The following is a 17,534-nucleotide window of genomic DNA, read 5'->3' on the forward strand; positions in this document are numbered from 1 at the left end:
TTGTTCATGGATGAACACCTCAATGATACTGGGGGTGTTTGAGAACAGAGCCTGTCTCAGCTCAGTCATCAGCTAAATGCTGCCACCTTCCGACTTAACTAAAAAAAAGCACCCTGTTCAATTTCTATGTACTTTAGTTTACTACTGGGTAGTGTCTTGAAAAGACAAGATTTTTTCTTGACATGTGTAAATTACACAAGATTGGATTGTGTGTACTGAATTTTTTAACAAGAATATATATATATATATTTTAAGCTTTTGATTAAAAAAAATATATAAATACATATATTTTTTAAAAATCAATTTGAAACATCCAACAGCCAATTTACAATATAAATCTATTGAATAGACATCCATGGCAGGATTCGTTTTTCAGCCACTAAGTTAGATACTAGTAGTCAGTAGTTTTTATTTTATAACCAGATCTCTGCTTATATACAAGAAATGTAGAATTGAGTGTGAATGATTTATTTGTCTGGATGTCAATCTGCTTTCAGTCTCTGCACACTGTGCAATAGGTAATGATCTGTACCATAATGAATGAGTTAAATTATCAAGAATAGCAGTCCAGCCAGCCAAATGAGCAGACATGTGTTGTATACCACAAACTCCAGGTAGAGCAACCAGTCAGGTGGGCGGGGCTACATAAGGCGAATACCCTGAGACAAAAGAAGAAGAAAACATTTCCTGAATACAAAAAGGTAAGTAAGTATTTAAACCTAGTGAGTCATCTCCTACAATTCTGTTAGATTGGAGATTTTAAGGTAAATAATTTGTTTGATATTCCATTGGTTGCCTCAAGGCAGACATTCTGCCCCTGAGCAAGGCAGTTAACCCACCGTTCCCTGGGTGACGAAGACATGGATGTCAATTATGGCAGCCCCCCGCACCTCTCTGATTCAGAGGGGGTTGGGTTAAATGCGGAAGACACATTTCAGTTGAATGCATTCAGTTGTGCAACTGACTAGGTATCCCCCCTTTCCCTATACAACTGACTAGGTATCCCCCTTTCCCTATACAACTGACTAGGTACCCCCCCCCCTTTCCCTATACAACTGACTAGGTATCCCCCCTTTCCCTATACAACTGACTAGGTATCCCCCTTTCCCTATACAACTGACTAGGTACCCCCTTTCCCTATACAACTGACTAGGTATCCCCCTTTCCCTATACAACTGACTAGGTATCCCCCTTTCCCTATACAACTGACTAGGTATCCCCTTTCCCTATACAACTGACTAGGTATCGCCCCTTTCCCTATACAACTGACTAGGTATCACCCCTTTTCCCTATACAACTGACTAGGTATCCCCCTTTTCCCTATACAACTGACTAGGTATCACCCCTTTTCCCTATACAACTGACTAGGTATCACCCCTTTTCCCTATACAACTGACTAGGTATCACCCCTTTTCCCTATACAACTGACTAGGTATCCCCCCTTTCCCTATACAACTGACTAGGTATCCACCCTTTTCCCTATACAACTGACTAGGTATCCCCTCCTTTCCCTATACAACTGACTAGGTATCCCCCTTTCCCTATACAACTGACTAGGTATCCACCCTTTTCCCTATACAACTGACTAGGTATCCACCCTTTTCCCTATACAACTGACTAGGTATCCCCCCCTTTCCCTATACAACTGACTAGGTAACCCCCCTTTCCCTATACAACTGACTAGGTATCCCCCATTTCCCTATACAACTGAGTAGAGCTGTGTTCAAATACCCATACTAACATAATGTATACTACAAACTGACTAGGTATCCCTCCTTTCCCTATACAACTGACTAGGTATCCCCCTTTCCCTATACAAACTGACTAGGTATCACCCTTTTCCCTATAAAACTGACTAGGTATCCCCCTTTCCCTATACAAACTGACTAGGTATCACCCTTTTCCCTATACAACTGACTAGGTATCCCCCCTTTCCCTATACAACTAACTAGGTATCCCCCCTTTCCCTATACAACTGACTAGGTATCCCACCTTTCCCTATACAACTGACTAGAGCTGTGTTCGAATACCCATACTAACATAATGTATACTACAAACTGACTAGGTATCCCCCTTTCCCTATACAACTGACTAGGTATCCCCCTTTCCCTATACAACTGACTAGGTATCCCCCTTTCCCTATACAACTGACTAGGTATCCCCTTTCCCTATACAACTGACTAGGTATCCCCTTTCCCTATACAACTGACTAGGTATCCCCTTTTCCCTATACAACTGACTAGGTATCCCTTTTCCCTATACAACTGACTAGGTATCCTTTCCCTATACAACTGACTAGGTATCCCCCTTTCCCTATACAACTGACTAGGTATCCCCCCCCCTTTCCCTATACAACTGACAAGAGCTGTGTTCGAATACCCATACTAACATAATGTATACTACAAACTGACTAGGTATCCCCCTTTCCCTATACAACTGACTAGGTATCCCCCTTTCCCTATACAACTGACTAGGTATCCCCTTTCCCTATACAACTGACTAGGTACCCCCTTTCCCTATACAACTGACTAGGTACCCCCTTTCCCTATACAACTGACTAGGTACAACTGACCCCCTTTCCCTATACAACTGACTAGGTATCCCCCTTTCCCTATACAACTGACTAGGTATCCCCCTTTCCCTATACAACTGACTAGGTATCCCCCTTTCCCTATACAACTGACTATACAACTGACTAGGTATCCCCTTTCCCTATACAACTGACTTTCCCTATACAACTGACTAGGTATCCCCTTTCCCTATACAACTGACTAGGTATCCCCTTTCCTATACAACTGACTAGGTATCCCCCTTTCCCTATACAACTGACTAGGTATCCCCCTTTCCCTATACAACTGACTAGGTATCCCCCTTTCCCTATACAACTGACTAGGTTTCCTATACAACTGACTAGGTATCCCCCTTTCCCTATACAACCTAGGTATCCCCCTTTCCCTATACAACTGACTAGGTATCCCCCTTTCCCTATACAACTGACTAGGTATCCCCCTTTCCCTATACAACTGACTAGGTATCCCCCTTTCCCTATACAACTGACTAGGTATCCCCCTTTCCCTATACAACTTAGGTATCCCCCTTTCCCTATACAACTGACTAGGTATCCCCTTTCCCTATACAACTGACTAGGTATCCCCCTTTCCCTATACAACTGACTAGGTATCCCCCTTTCCCTATACAACTGACTAGGTATCCCCCTTTCCCTATACTTTCCCTATACAACTGACTAGGTATCCCCCTTTCCCTATACAACTGACTAGGTATCCCCCTTTCCCTATACAACTGACTAGGTATCCCCCTTTCCCTATACAACTGACTAGGTATCCCCCTTTCCCTATACAACTGACTAGGTATCCCCCCTTTCCCTATACAACTGACTAGGTATCCCCCTTTCCCTATACAACTGACTAGGGTATCCCTATACAACTGACTAGGTATCCCCCTTTCCCTATACAACTGACTAGGTATCCCCCTTTCCCTATACAACTGACTAGGTATCCCCCTTTCCCTATACAACTGACTAGGTATCCCCCTTTCCCTATACAACTGACTAGGTTCCCCCTTTCCTATACAACTGACTAGGTATCCCCCTTTCCCTATACAACTGACTAGGTATCCCCCTTTCCCTATACAACTGACTAGGTATCCCCCTTTCCCTATACAACTGACTAGGTATCCCCCCTTTCCCTATACAACTGACTAGGTATCCCCCTTTCCCTATACAACTGACTAGGTATCCCCCTTTCCCTATACAACTGACTAGGTATCCCCCTTTCCCTATACAACTGACTAGGTATCCCCCTTTCCCTATACAACTGACTAGGTATCCCCCTTTCCCTATACAACTGACTAGGTATCCCCCTTTCCCTATACAACTGACTAGGTATCCCCCTTTCCCTATACAACTGACTAGGTATCCCCCTTTCCCTATACAACTGACTAGGTATCCCCCTTTCCCTATACAACTGACTAGGTATCCCCCTTTCCCTATACAACTGACTAGGTATCCCCCTTTCCCTATACAACTGACTAGGTATCCCCCTTTCCCTATACAACTGACTAGGTATCCCCCTTTCCCTATACAACTGACTAGGTATCCCCCTTTCCCTATACAACTGACTAGGTATCCCCCTTTCCTATACAATGACTAGGTATCCCCCTTTCCCTATACAACTGACTAGGTATCCCCCTTTCCCTATACAACTGACTAGGTATCCCTATACAACTGACTAGGTTCCCCCTTTCCCTATACAACTGACTAGGTATCCCCCTTTCCCTATACAACTGACTAGGTATCCCCCTTTCCCTATACAACTGACTAGGTATCCCCTTTCCCTATACAACTGACTAGGTATCCCCCTTTCCCTATACAACTGACTAGGTATCCCCCTTTCCCTATACAACTGACTAGGTATCCCCCTTTCCCTATACAACTGACTAGGTATCCCCCTTTCCCTATACAACTGACTAGGTATCCCCCTTTCCCTATACAACTGACTAGGTATCCCCCTTTCCCTATACAACCTTTCCCTATACAACTGACTAGGTATCCCCCTTTCCCTATACAACTGACTAGGTATCCCCCTTTCCCTATACAACTGACTAGGTATCCCCCTTTCCCTATACAACTGACTAGGTATCCCCCTTTCCCTATACAACTGACTAGGTATCCCCCTTTCCCTATACAACTGACTAGGTATCCCCCTTTCCCTATACAACTGACTAGGTATCCCCCTTTTCCCTATACAACTGACTAGGTATCCCCCTTTCCCTATACAACTGACTAGGTATCCCCCCTTTCCCTATACAACTGACTAGGTATCCCCCTTTCCCTATACAACTGACTAGGTATCCCCCTTTCCCTATACAACTGACTAGGTATCCCCCTTTCCCTATACAACTGACTAGGTATCCCCCTTTCCCTATACAACTGACTAGGTATCCCCCTTTCCCTATACAACTGACTAGGTATCCCCCTTTCCCTATACAACTGACTAGGTATCCCCCTTTCCCTATACAACTGACTAGGTATCCCCCTTTCCCTATACAACTGACTAGGTATCCCCTTTATACAACTGACCCCCTTTCCCTATACAACTGACTAGGTATCCCCCCCCTATACAACTGACTACAACTGACTAGGTATCCCCTTTCCCTATACAACTGACTAGGTATCCCCCTTTCCTATACCTAGGTATCCCCCTTTCCTGTATACAACTGACTAGGTATCCCCCTTTCCCTATACAACTGACTAGGTATCCCCCTTTCCCTATACAACTGACTAGGTATCCCCCTTTCCCTATACAACTGACTAGGTATCCCCCTTTCCCTATACAACTGACTAGGTATTCCCTATACCCCTTTCCCTATACAACTGACTAGGTATCCCCCTTTCCCTATACAACTGACTAGGTATCCCCCTTTCCCTATACAACTGACTAGGTATCCCCCTTTCCCTATACAACTGACTAGGTATCCCCCTTTCCCTATACAACTGACTAGGTATCCCCCTTTCCCTATACAACTGACTAGGTATCCCCCTTTCCCTATACAACTGACTAGGTATCCCCCTTTCCCTATACAACTGACTAGGTATCCCCCTTTCCCTATACAACTGACTAGGTATCCCCCTTTCCCTATACAACTGACTAGGTATCCCCCTTTCCCTATACAACTGACTAGGTATCCCCCTTTCCCCCCTAGGTATTTCCCTATACAACTGACTAGGTATCCCTATACCCTTTCCCCTTTCCCATATACAACTGACTAGGTATCCCCCTTTCCCCCCTAGGTATTTCCCTATACAACTGACTAGGTATCCCCCTTTCCCTATACAACTGACTAGGTATCCCCTTTCCCTATACAACTGACTAGGTATCCCCCTTTCCCTATACAACTGACTAGGTATCCCCCTTTCCCCAACTGACTAGGTATTTCCCTATACAACTGACTAGGTATCCTATACAACTGACTAGGTATCCCCCTTTCCCTATACAACTGACTAGGTATCCCCCTTTCCCTATACAACTGACTAGGTATCCCCCTTTCCCTATACAACTGACTAGGTATCCCCCTTTCCCTATACAACTGACTAGGTATCCCCCTTTCCCTATACAACTGACTAGGTATCCCCCTTTCCCTATACAACTGACTAGGTATCCCCCTTTCCCTATACAACTGACTAGGTATCCCCCTTTCCCTATACAACTGACTAGGTATCCCCCTTTCCCTATACAACTGACTAGGTATCCCCCTTTCCCTATACAACTGACTAGGTATCCCCCTTTCCCTATACAACTGACTAGGTATCCCCCTTTCCCTATACAACTGACTAGGTATCCCCCTTTCCCTATACAACTGACTAGGTATCCCCCTTTCCCTATACAACTGACTAGGTATCCCCCTTTCCCTATACAACTGACTAGGTATCCCCTTTCCCCCCTAGGTATTTCCCTATACAACTGACTAGGTATCCCCCTTTCCCTATACAACTGACTAGGTATCACCCCTTTATACAACTGACCCCCTTTCCCTATACAACTGACTAGGTATACAACTGACTAGGTATCCCCCTTTCCCTATACAACTGACTAGGTATCCCCTTTCCCTATACAACTGACTAGGTATCCCCCTTTCCCTATACAACTGACTAGGTATCCCCCTTTCCCTATACAACTGACTAGGTATCCCCCTAGGTTTCCCTATACAACTGACTAGGTATCCCCCTTTCCCTATACAACTGACTAGGTATCCCCCTTTCCCTATACAACTGACTAGGTATCCCCCTTTCCCTATACAACTGACTAGGTATCCCCCTTTCCCTATACAACTGACTAGGTATCACCCCTTTCCCTATACAACTGACTAGGTATCCCCCCTTTCCCTATACAACTGACTAGGTATCCCCCCTTTCCCTATACAACTGACTAGGTATTACCCCTTTCCCTTTCATTGAAAATGGCACTTTTACATGTTATAGCAGTAAAACATTTCTTGTGAATGACCTCATTACTGAGCGAAAAGTTGATTGCATGTTTCTCACTGAAACATAGCCGTCATCAAACTGTAGTACTGCTCTTATTGAATCCCCCCCCCCCTCCGGACTACAGCTTTTCATTCTCTATCAGAAAATTGAAAAAGGGTGGGGGGGTACAGCCTCTATTTTTACTAACGCTCTCAGCTGTGAGGATATTATTATTTTTTTTTAACCTTTATTTAACTAGGAAAGTCAGTTAAGAACAAATTCTTATTTTCAATGACGGCCTAGGAACAGTGGGTTAACTGCCTGTTCAGGGGCAGAACGACAGATTTGTACCTTGTCAGCTCGGGGATTTGAACTTGCAACCTTCCGGTTACTAGTCCAACACTCTAACCACTAGGCTACCCTGCCGCCCCGAGGATATTTCGTTTGGCGACTTTGGGTCTTTTGAGTATCATGTTATACTGTTTAAATGTCAGCCACCAGTGCTGACCATCACCCTGTATAGGCCACCAAAGCACTGCCCCACTTTCTTTACTGATTTATCAGAACTATTGTCTATTGTCCTTGAGAACAATGATAAAATCATTGTGTTGGGTGATTTTAATATTCACATTGACAAAGACGCTGACTCCAAGGCCATTGAATTTATGAATCTTTTGAAATCTATGGACTTTATCCAACATGTTACTGGGCCCTTCCATAACTGTGGCCATACTCTGGACCTGGTTATTACCAAGGGGCTTTCTACTGGGCACACCCATAACCATACTCTGGACCTGGTTATTACCAAGGGGCTTTCTACTGGGCCCACCCATAACCGTAGCCATACTCTGGACCTGGTTATTACCAAGGGGCTTTCTACTGGGCCCATCCATAACTACAGCCATTTTAATTGGCCAGTCTGAGATATGGCTTTTTCCTTGCAACTCTGCCTAGAAGGCCAGCAACCCGGAGTCAACTCTTCACTGTTGACGTTGAGCCTGGTGTTTCGCAGGTACTATTTAATGAAGCTGCTGAAGGACTTGAGATTTCTGTTTCTCAAACTAGACACTAATGTAGTTGTCCTCTTGCTCAGTTGTGCACCGGAGCCTCCCACTCTTTCTATTCTGGTTAGAGCCAGTTTGCACTGTTCTGTGAAGGGTAGTACACAGCATTGCATGAGATTTTTAGTTTCTTGGCCATTTCTCACATGGAATAGCTTTAATTTCTCAGAACAAGAATAGACTGACGAGTTTCAAAAGAAAGTTATGTTTCTGGCCATTCTTAGAGGGTAATCGAACCCACAAATGCTGATGCTCCAGATGCTCAACTAACCTTGAAGGCCATTTTTATTGTTAATTCAATCAGCACAAGTTTTCAGCTGTACTAACAATTGTAAAAGGGGTTTTAAATGATCAATTAGCCTTTTAAAATGATAAACTTGGATTAGTTAAGACAACGTGCCATTGGAACACAGGAGTGATGGTTGCTGATAACGGGCCTCTGTACACCTATGTAGATATTCCATAAAAAAACACTAAATCAGACGTTTCCAGCTACAATAGTCATTTACATTGTCTACACTGTATTTCTGATCAATTGTTATTTTAATGGACAAAGTGATTCTTTCAAAAACAAGGACATTTAAGTGGCCCCAAACTTTTGAATCTGCATCTAAATATCTCAGCCATTATATCAACATATTTTTCACACTGACTATAAATAAAAGTTACTGCAGAGCCGTCATTATTTGTAAACCAGGATGTTTTTGTTTTTTTAAAAAGGGTGTCATCTTCCCAACCAATCAGTAACCAGTACAGGATGCCAACTGTACTGGTGGAGAGGGTGGAGTTCAGAAGGTCAGCCATGTTGGTCAAGGAGTTGGCCAATGCTGCGATAAGAGAGCACCACAGTATGAGGCATAATACCCATAAAACCTAGCGCTCAAACAGGGAAACGGTTCCTATTGTTTTTCTACCATTCATTTGCCCCCCCAAAGAGGATTTTAGAAACACTCAAAGGGCTGTTGTTGCTTAGCATCTATGACAATGTGACTTATTATACACCAACATGAATAACAGTGTTCGATTTGTGCATGATCATTGCTAGCCGTGGTCCTTGGGATGTCCCTACCCCATTGTCAATGGTTCAGTAAGGGTTATGGTAAAGGGGAGTGGTTAGGATAGGGATGTCCCTACCCCATTGTCAATGGTTCAGTAAGGGTTATGGTAAAGGGGAGTGGTTAGGATAGGGATGTCCCTACCCCATTGTCAATGGTTCAGTAAGGGTTATGGTAAAGGGGAGTGGTTAGGATAGGGATGTCCCTACCCCATTGTCAATGGTTCAGTAAGGGTTATGGTAAAGGGGAGTGGTTAGGATAGGGATGTCCCTACCCCATTGTCAATGGTTCAGTAAGGGTTATGGTAAAGGGGAGTGGTTAGGATAGGGATGTCCCTACCCCATTGTCAATGGTTCAGTAAGGGTTATGGTAAAGGGAGTGGTTAGGATAGGGATGTCCCTACCCCATTGTCAATGGTTCAGTAAGGGTTATGGTAAAGGGGAGTGGTTAGGATAGGGATGTCCCTACCCCATTGTCAATGGTTCAGTAAGGGTTATGGTAAAGGGAGTGGTTAGGATAGGGATGTCCCTACCCCATTGTCAATGGTTCAGTAAGGGTTATGGTAAAGGGGAGTGGTTAGGATAGGGATGTCCCTACCCCATTGTCAATGGTTCAGTAAGGGTTATGGTAAAGGGGAGTGGTTAGGATAGGGATGTCCCTACCCCATTGTCAATGGTTCAGTAAGGGTTATGGTAAAGGGGAGTGGTTAGGATAGGGATGTCCCTACCCCATTGTCAATGGTTCAGTAAGGGTTATGGTAAAGCGGAGTGGTTAGGAATGTCCCAAGGAGACCAGATTGCACAAATGATCAGTGCTTTCATAGTCAAACTTCCAAATCAAAGTTACTAACAATGACGCACACTTTAGTTGATACATTCTTTACTATTCTGTAAACATAGTTGCTTAATTGAATAGAACTCCAGTATTCAAATCAGAAGACTAGGAGTTCGTAAGCAAAACAAAAAGTACAAAAACACGTTTGAGGATAATGGTATTTGAATTAGGTGGTCAGAGGAGACAAACATTGATCATGATAAGGTAAAAATAGACATCATATCAGTAAGAAAATTCCTCAAAACATCATTTCACCACAAATATACTCAACGCATCAATTTTTTTTATTGACAAAGATCACTAAGCACAGATGCGATATTGATGTAGCAGCTTCAGTAATTATATATCTTTTAATACCCAAGTGGAATGTCCCATTTGCTAAAGCTCCTAAGGGGAGCAGTAGCGACCATAGAACAGAATGCTCTCGGTGTTGTGGCTGATGAAGAAGAGAAAGGGGTGGTCAGCCACAAATTTGGGGGTCCTCAAGGCACAGCGCATCCCCATGATGGCGGCCGTGACACTTGCCGCCTCTGTGCCCTCCTCGTTGACCTCCACAAAGGCCCTGTGCACCACCTCGGACAGCTCCAAGTCGTTGCTGGGCGACAAGCCCGAGAAGTCTCCCTTTGAGAGGTCGAAGGCGTCCGTCATGCCCATGCTGATCAGCAAGTCCTTCAGGTCAAGGGTCTCCTCCAGCTTGAACTTAGGCAGGCCCACCTGAACCTCCACTGTGTCCATCATGTCAGGCCTGGTCCACGCCACAATTTTCTCATAGGTCAGCAGCTTCTCCAGCTGTGTTTTTTTTTGAGGGGGGGGGTTGGGAAACAGTCATGACTGACACTTCTAAAGAATATGAGGATGACAGACTGATTTCGGTTTGAGCTAACCCTCTAATTACCATAATGCAGGTATTTGCCGTGCAGTTAACTGTATTGTTTTAGGCCACAAACCCCATGTTGCTGACGGAGTAAACATTGCCTACCTTCTGCAGACCAGTGACGTGGTCCTCCATGTCGTTGGGGAGTATGATGAACATGCTCAGTTCGTTCCCCTCGTATTGCAGACACAGGATCTGGCAGTTGGCCTCAGGGATGAAGGCTAGGGGGAACTTGGCCGTCTGACACATCATTTTCACTGGCTTACACTCATTCTGGAGTCAAATTATTGTGTAGTCACAAATTACCATGGTTGCAAAAGTTACTCATTGATTGTCATGAAAGTGAATCAAGCTACACATGTGACACACATGGTAAATAAATAAAGATGTAATTAAATGTAGTAGAAATAAAAATGTGGTTTGGTGAAAGTCATCTCTTTTGCCTTAGAAGCGCTACTCTAAAGACTCTTGATGAATGATCACCAGGGGTGTTAAACTATTGTTCTCATGTCTGTAGTTATTTTTGTCAGGCTGGTTGGTACCTTGTTCAGTTTGAACTGGGCATCGCTGGTGCTGGCCCCCTTGAACTTCTTACACCAGTTGCCTTTGAAGTAGATGGCGTTCACCAACACCAGTCTGGTCAGGTGGTCGACAACCCCCTCCGGCAACAGGTCCTTTATTTTCTCTACAACAAAAATACAGAGACTAGAGGTGATAATTACTTTCTTCTTCTACAGCTTTGTTACAAACAGCAGATGCATCAAGGACACCTAATGGAGGAAATAAATGTATTCTCAATCTAGTGGTCCCTTAAAGATTTTTTACACCAAATGAGAATAGTTAAACATTTTAGTGAATAATATCAATACATAGGCTATTAATTATTATTTTAAAGAAGAGTTAATGTTATTGTGCACATGGAGACAGCTTTTGGCCTCTATTCACCAGAGGTCTGCTTCTCCACCCAAGCATTAATGTTCTTTCTAGAAGCCTCCGCGTTGGACTTGAAGTCCACAGCCTCCAGCTCAGCATTGTAGTGCTTCTTGGTGTCCCCGAGGAAAGTCTGTCACATTTACCACAGACGCAAGAGGGTTAAGACAGTCAATATCTTAACTTTATAAACCCCTTAGTACGTAAACTAAAGAGACTCGTCTACAATGGACTAGACTATGTACAGTTCGTCATAGAATGTATAGGACATCCTGGAAATTGCTAGTGTGGTGTATCTCTTTGCATAATGACTTTCTAATACAGTCACTGGGGTCTATTCAGAAAGAAAAATGTTTTAATTTGAGATGCAACACTTACTCCACATTGTGGACGTTACCTCAACAAACTGGTAAGACTGTTCTCCGTACAGGCGATTGGCCAGTCTCAGTGAGTATGGGGCTCCTTGCAGGTTCAGGTCATGAATGAGTTTGCCGAAGCTAACATGGATGTCACCCGTAGCTTTGTTGAAGCACATCGTCTAGTGACAAAAGTAGGGGGAGAAACCAACAAAAAATAAATTTACATGTACCTAATGTGACATTGTGGTTGCATCTTCCTGTGACATCCATTTGTCACTTAGACAAGCCCAGATTACATTCGTGTTGCTGAACTATTTCAAAATGATTGGTTTGTGACCAGAACTTCCTGTTTATATTTCCTTAACAATTATGAGAAAAAAATATAACAAATTGAAACCTTAGTAGAGAAAATAAGCTAGTATTCCCTCCAGTCTCAAATAAAATTGTATTTGTCACATGTGCCAAATACAACAGGTATTGTGAAACGCCTACTTACAAGCCCATAAATCAACAATGCAGTTAATAATAAAATTAAAGTAACAAATTAAAGAGCATACATTAAAATGACAACATTTTGTGACGGTCTTGTTGGTCTTTGATAAGGGGTTTTTCGGCGGTTCATGCACATTGTTTTCTTGGGGCAGCCGAAGTCCACGCCCCCTTCGTCAACAGTAGGGATTCAATGAAGTGTTTGTTGCCATTCAATGATAACAAGTTGTTTTTCATGCACACTCACTTGAGAAATACTGCACCAAACATCTAAGTTGGATGTAAAATGTAATGACTAAGATCCTTACGACTTAACGACTGAATTAATGACCGATTTCTTGAATTATCGTAGTTTAATTCGGACTATTTTGAGGAAGTGTATAAAGGCTACTAGAGCTGGGAATTACCAAGGATCACACTGAGACCTCACCATATTACCCCCATACCGGAGGGACCTCACCATACTTATCTGCCGATACAATACATAGTGATTCAATTCTGATTTATTGCGAGATGACGATCCAAACCTATTGCATGTCTGCTGCAGAAAGCCATGAGAAAACAAGGTTGATCAGTTATGGAAATGAAAAGCGCATTAAACAAATTAGCTCCCTAAACAAAAGGAGAAACAAGTTATGAAAAAATATATGTTTTGGTGCAGGTATAGCCAACTAGCACAAAATAATATTGAGATATTGTTGATATGATACAGAGTGAAAAACATTCCAAAATGTAACTGTATAGATTTATACCCATCAATACTGGCTATGGCATATCACAATGGACTAGCTTTTGTTCTAGTTTTTCAAGAGAAGGTCTTATTAAAAAGGTTTCTTAAAGTAGTGTGCGAGCACACGTTCGTTTTGCTTAGCCGTGTCTGGCTAGGCGCCAGCCGGACCGAAGCCTTTAGCCTCTTTAGGTTTGTGTGCGTCGGCAAAGCAGAGACATCAGCGGGACAGAGACCCAGCGGACATCGAAGTGGGTGGAATGACACTTGTAGTGTCGAGTCCTTGACAGGAAATTGAGACCACCCCTGACATATTTGTTCTGTGAACATTACTCAACAGGAAAGCATCATTAGTGTCCCACCCTCACTTACTTGAGACACTCCCATTTTAATGACCTTAAACGTCACACCACCGATCTTGCGTGCATCACTAGAGGTAGGGATTGCATGAACTGAACAGACTAAGTAGCTTTCCCCCCAGTTTGTTCATGTCAGGGCCTCGCCCTATAATATTGCAACCCTTGTTTTCCTGTCATGGCTACAACCTATAGTCTAAAACAAATAGGAAGAGCCGAGAGCCTGATGAGATATTACCTCACAATATACACAACTACATTACCCTCCACGTTGCCACAATAAAAGGCAGTGTGTAGGGCTGACCAATAACCTCAGTTTTATAGATCAGATGATGACAAGGACATCATGGATAGGTTAGCCATGTCAGCCACGCCTATTCATCCCAGAAAACCTGTGGGAAAAACCTTTCCAGTGAACGTAAGTGAGAACTCACGTAGAGCCTTTAATTTTTCTCATATTTTTTATTAATTGATGGAAGTTGAGACGATATAGGGTGAACTATAACAGACAGGACGATATGACAAGTCAAATGCTAGCCACCATTATCCAATCTTTGTTGCTAGTGAACAGTCCAAACTATTTTCATCAAACACATTGAACAAAAATATAAAACATACATTTAAAAAAAAAAAACACATGTTAAGTCCATGTTTAGTCTGATGCCTGTTATATTACAATGTAGAAAATAGTAAAAATAAAAACCCTTGAATGGATAAGTGTCCAAACTGTTGACTGGTACTGTATGTGTGTGTGTGATGTGTTACAATGGGAGATCTCCAATAGATCTCCCATTGTAACACAGCTTCCCCTTTTTACAATGGGAGATCTCCAATTGTAACACGGCTTCCCCTTTTTAGATGTAGCCAACATAATGTAACTGTAGTCTATTCACTCCTGTACCACAACACTGGAAACGTGCCATCAAAATAGGACAAGATGTGTGTATATATACACACACACAATTTCTCACCTGGCCTTCATTTCTCAGAAACAAGAATAGACTGACGAAATGCATTAGAAAAGTCTTTGTTTCTGGCCATTTTGAGCCTGTAATCGAACCCAGAAATGCTGATGGTCCAGATACTCAACTTGCCCAAAGGCCAGTTTTACTGCTTCTTTAAAATCAGACCAACAGTTTTCAGCTGTGCTATAACATAACGCCAAAAGGGTTTTCTAAATGATCAATTAGCCTTTTAAAATGACACACTTGGATTAGCGAACACAACGTGCCATTGGAACACAGGAGTGATGGTTGCTGATAATGGGCCTCGTTATAGAAGGTCTACCTAGACGTACATTTTAATAAATAAAAAATACGTTTCCAGCTACAATAGTCATTAACAATGTCTACACTGTATTTCTAAATCAATTTGATGTCATTTTAAGCGACAAAATAAATAAAAAGCAAGGACATTTCTAAGTGACCCCAGACCTTTGAACTGTAGTATAGTCATCTCCTTCAACTACGTTATCCTAATTAGACAGCACAAACATGACTGGTACTATATGTTTATTTTGTTGTTGCCATTTAGCAGAAGTTTTAACCCAAAGTGATGTACATGTGTGTGTATACATTGTGTAGTTGGTCATGGTAAAACAAAGCCAAAGTCCTGGCGTTACAAGGGCCATACTCCACCGAGTCATACAGGATAACTACGGTTTTACAGTGTGTCGTATCGACGGAACAACGAAAATAAAACGGGTCACACGGACTCACCTCTGACATCTGAGTAGCAGTGTTGCCACTGGCACCCAGAAAAACCATGGCGAGGGCAGCGGAGATGCTGAGAGGGGAGTACAAAACATTGCCCTTCTTGTTTTTCTCTGTGATCTTCTTGAACAACGCCAGGGTGAAGTTAGTATTGGCTACAGACACGGCTGCCATTGTAACTGGTGGGAGAGGAAGGCAGGCAGAACTTGGAAAGAAAAGTCAAACGTGGATCAGTGAAACAGACCCGTCAATGAATGGGACGCAATTATCCATCTAATGCGGATATTACTTTTGAAAAAAGTACGCCACACACACACACACACACACACACACACACACACAAAAAAAGCAGCTAGTTAACGTTAACCCTAAATGATAAAATGTCCCGTCCTCTCTGATGTTACATTTATGCTATTCTCCTGATTTTGGAGCGGTGGCCAAATGTTTGATCACGTCCAGGCAGCCAAGCAGACATCAATAGTTATGTTAAGTAAATCGGCAAGTAATTCACCAATTAAACAAAACAAAAAGTCGTAGCTAATCGTAACTTCAACAGAAAGTTGTCAAGATCAACAGAGTAAACCTTCCTAAAACATGTTCAGCACCGTCACCAGTTGATTGGGGGAAATATTATATAGCAGCTACTCACCAAAGACTGGTTATTTGTGAATGTCAGGTGGTCCTTTTCCAGACAGGTGGTTTTCTACAGACACGTTCCAGGGAACCATCTATTAAACAATTAACTGCAGACACACAGCGTGGCCTGTCAAAGTGCGCTTTTCAATTATTTTCAGCTGACTACTACGGCAAACCAACTGGATCAAACGAATGTACAGTACTATGAAGTAAAAAACTACATCCAAGCAGTGTATGGTCTAAATATACACAGAGTGAAATAAACAAGAATAATGATTTTGTATTTATTGCTGTTAATTCCAGGAAAACAGATCAACAATTTGCATAAAAACCCAATTCGTTTTAGAAATATATTTGACATTTCCAGTACAATAACATTTACATAAAGAGTACAGTAAACATACACCCGAAGGTAACAGTGAGTGTACCCCATACAGTACAGCCTTTTTTAACCAGGAAAGTTTAACAAGTTTAACTGGCAGGTTCATATGTACAATCGTCCTCCGAGCTCACATGGTTCTTCAATCATCCATACAATTCTGTACAGAGTGTCCACATGTTTTCTTTCCCTGTGTTCAACACATGTCCACACCGTTTTTGAATCAAATTCCGAGTTTGCCTCAACATTTTAGGTACATGTAAGGGGACAGGGGCAGCTTTTTAATCATGTTTCTGGAGGAAAACAGTACTAAGTGTGGCTATTCATGAAAATGGACAGAACTTATCATATCAACAAATGAGTGTGTACTCCGTATGCACAAGTGTAATATATACAGTGGGGAGAACAAGTATTTGATACACTGCCGATTTTGCAGGTTTTCCTACTTACTAATGAAGAGGTCTGTCATTTTTTATCATAGGTACACTTCAACTGTGAGAGCCGGAATCTAAAACAAAAATCCAGAAAAATCACATTGTATGATTTTTAAGTAATTAATTTGCATTTTATTGCATGACATAAGTATTTGATCACCTACCAACCAGTAAGAATTCCGTCTCTCACAGTTGAAGTGTACCTATGATAACAATTACAGACCTCTACGTGCTTTGTCAGTAGGAAAACCTGCAAAATCGGCAGTGTATCAAATACTTGTTCTCCCCATTGTACATGCACATCTTTTACAACTTGTAGACCCCAAATCTTAAGACAGACATGAAAGAGTTCTAAATCATTGAGAATTCCCTCAAGTGATATGTCTGAGAAGGCAGGGATTGACTTTAAGGTCTGAAAAGGCACTTGCCCATCGGGGTAAGTCAAGAGCATTTTTATTTGGTTTGCCCGAAGATTATGATCACTTGCCCCCCCCCCAGTTACAGGCAGAAGTTCCATATATTTCCTGCCTTTCACCTACACATACGGGAGGAATCAAACAGATGTATTGAATTCTTTGCATTTTGTATATCAGTGAAAAAAATCAGAGCGGGCTAAAGTTTCCAGACTGCCATAAAATGTCTGTCTTTCACTTTAAACAATGGGGAGGACCAAGAAAGATCAGATTTAGTCTACTGGAATGCTTTG

The 17,534-nt window shown here is 42.4% G+C and overlaps 1 protein-coding gene across 2 annotated transcripts; it reads right to left on the reverse strand.

The window, feature by feature from the left end:
- Window positions 1-10,198: 10,198 nt before the first annotated feature.
- Window positions 10,199-16,184, reverse strand: LOC112234275 (leukocyte elastase inhibitor). 2 transcript variants are annotated; one of them, XM_024402329.2, is made up of 7 exons: window positions 16,029-16,184; window positions 15,386-15,584; window positions 12,134-12,274; window positions 11,752-11,869; window positions 11,349-11,491; window positions 10,912-11,079; window positions 10,199-10,721 (listed from the first exon to the last, which is right to left on the reverse strand). In XM_024402329.2, the coding sequence occupies exons 2-7, from the start codon at window positions 15,551-15,553 to the stop codon at window positions 10,320-10,322; spliced, it is 1,140 nt and encodes a 379-aa protein (XP_024258097.1). In that variant the 5' UTR covers window positions 15,554-15,584; window positions 16,029-16,184; the 3' UTR covers window positions 10,199-10,319. The 2 variants fall into 2 exon arrangements, with proteins under 2 accessions (XP_024258097.1, XP_024258099.1); XM_024402331.2 differs by having other exon boundaries at window positions 15,386-15,558; window positions 16,029-16,175.
- Window positions 16,185-17,534: the final 1,350 nt, after the last annotated feature.

Source organism: Oncorhynchus tshawytscha, linkage group LG16 (genome assembly GCF_018296145.1).
Source record: "Oncorhynchus tshawytscha isolate Ot180627B linkage group LG16, Otsh_v2.0, whole genome shotgun sequence".
In the NCBI taxonomy this organism is placed as follows: Eukaryota; Metazoa; Chordata; class Actinopteri; order Salmoniformes; family Salmonidae; genus Oncorhynchus; species Oncorhynchus tshawytscha.

Bases quoted from the DNA above. Each gene is read 5' to 3' on its own strand.
- LOC112234275 (XM_024402329.2), bottom strand. From the start codon at position 15,553: ATGGCAGCCGTGTCTGTAGCCAATACTAACTTCACCCTGGCGTTGTTC. The intron at 11,870-12,133 runs GTAACGTCCACA...TAAATGTGACAG, and splicing joins AGTCTTACCAGTTTGTTGAG to ACTTTCCTCGGGGACACCAA. The intron at 11,492-11,751 runs GTGAATAGAGGC...TTTTTGTTGTAG, and splicing joins GGTGGAGAAGCAGACCTCTG to AGAAAATAAAGGACCTGTTG.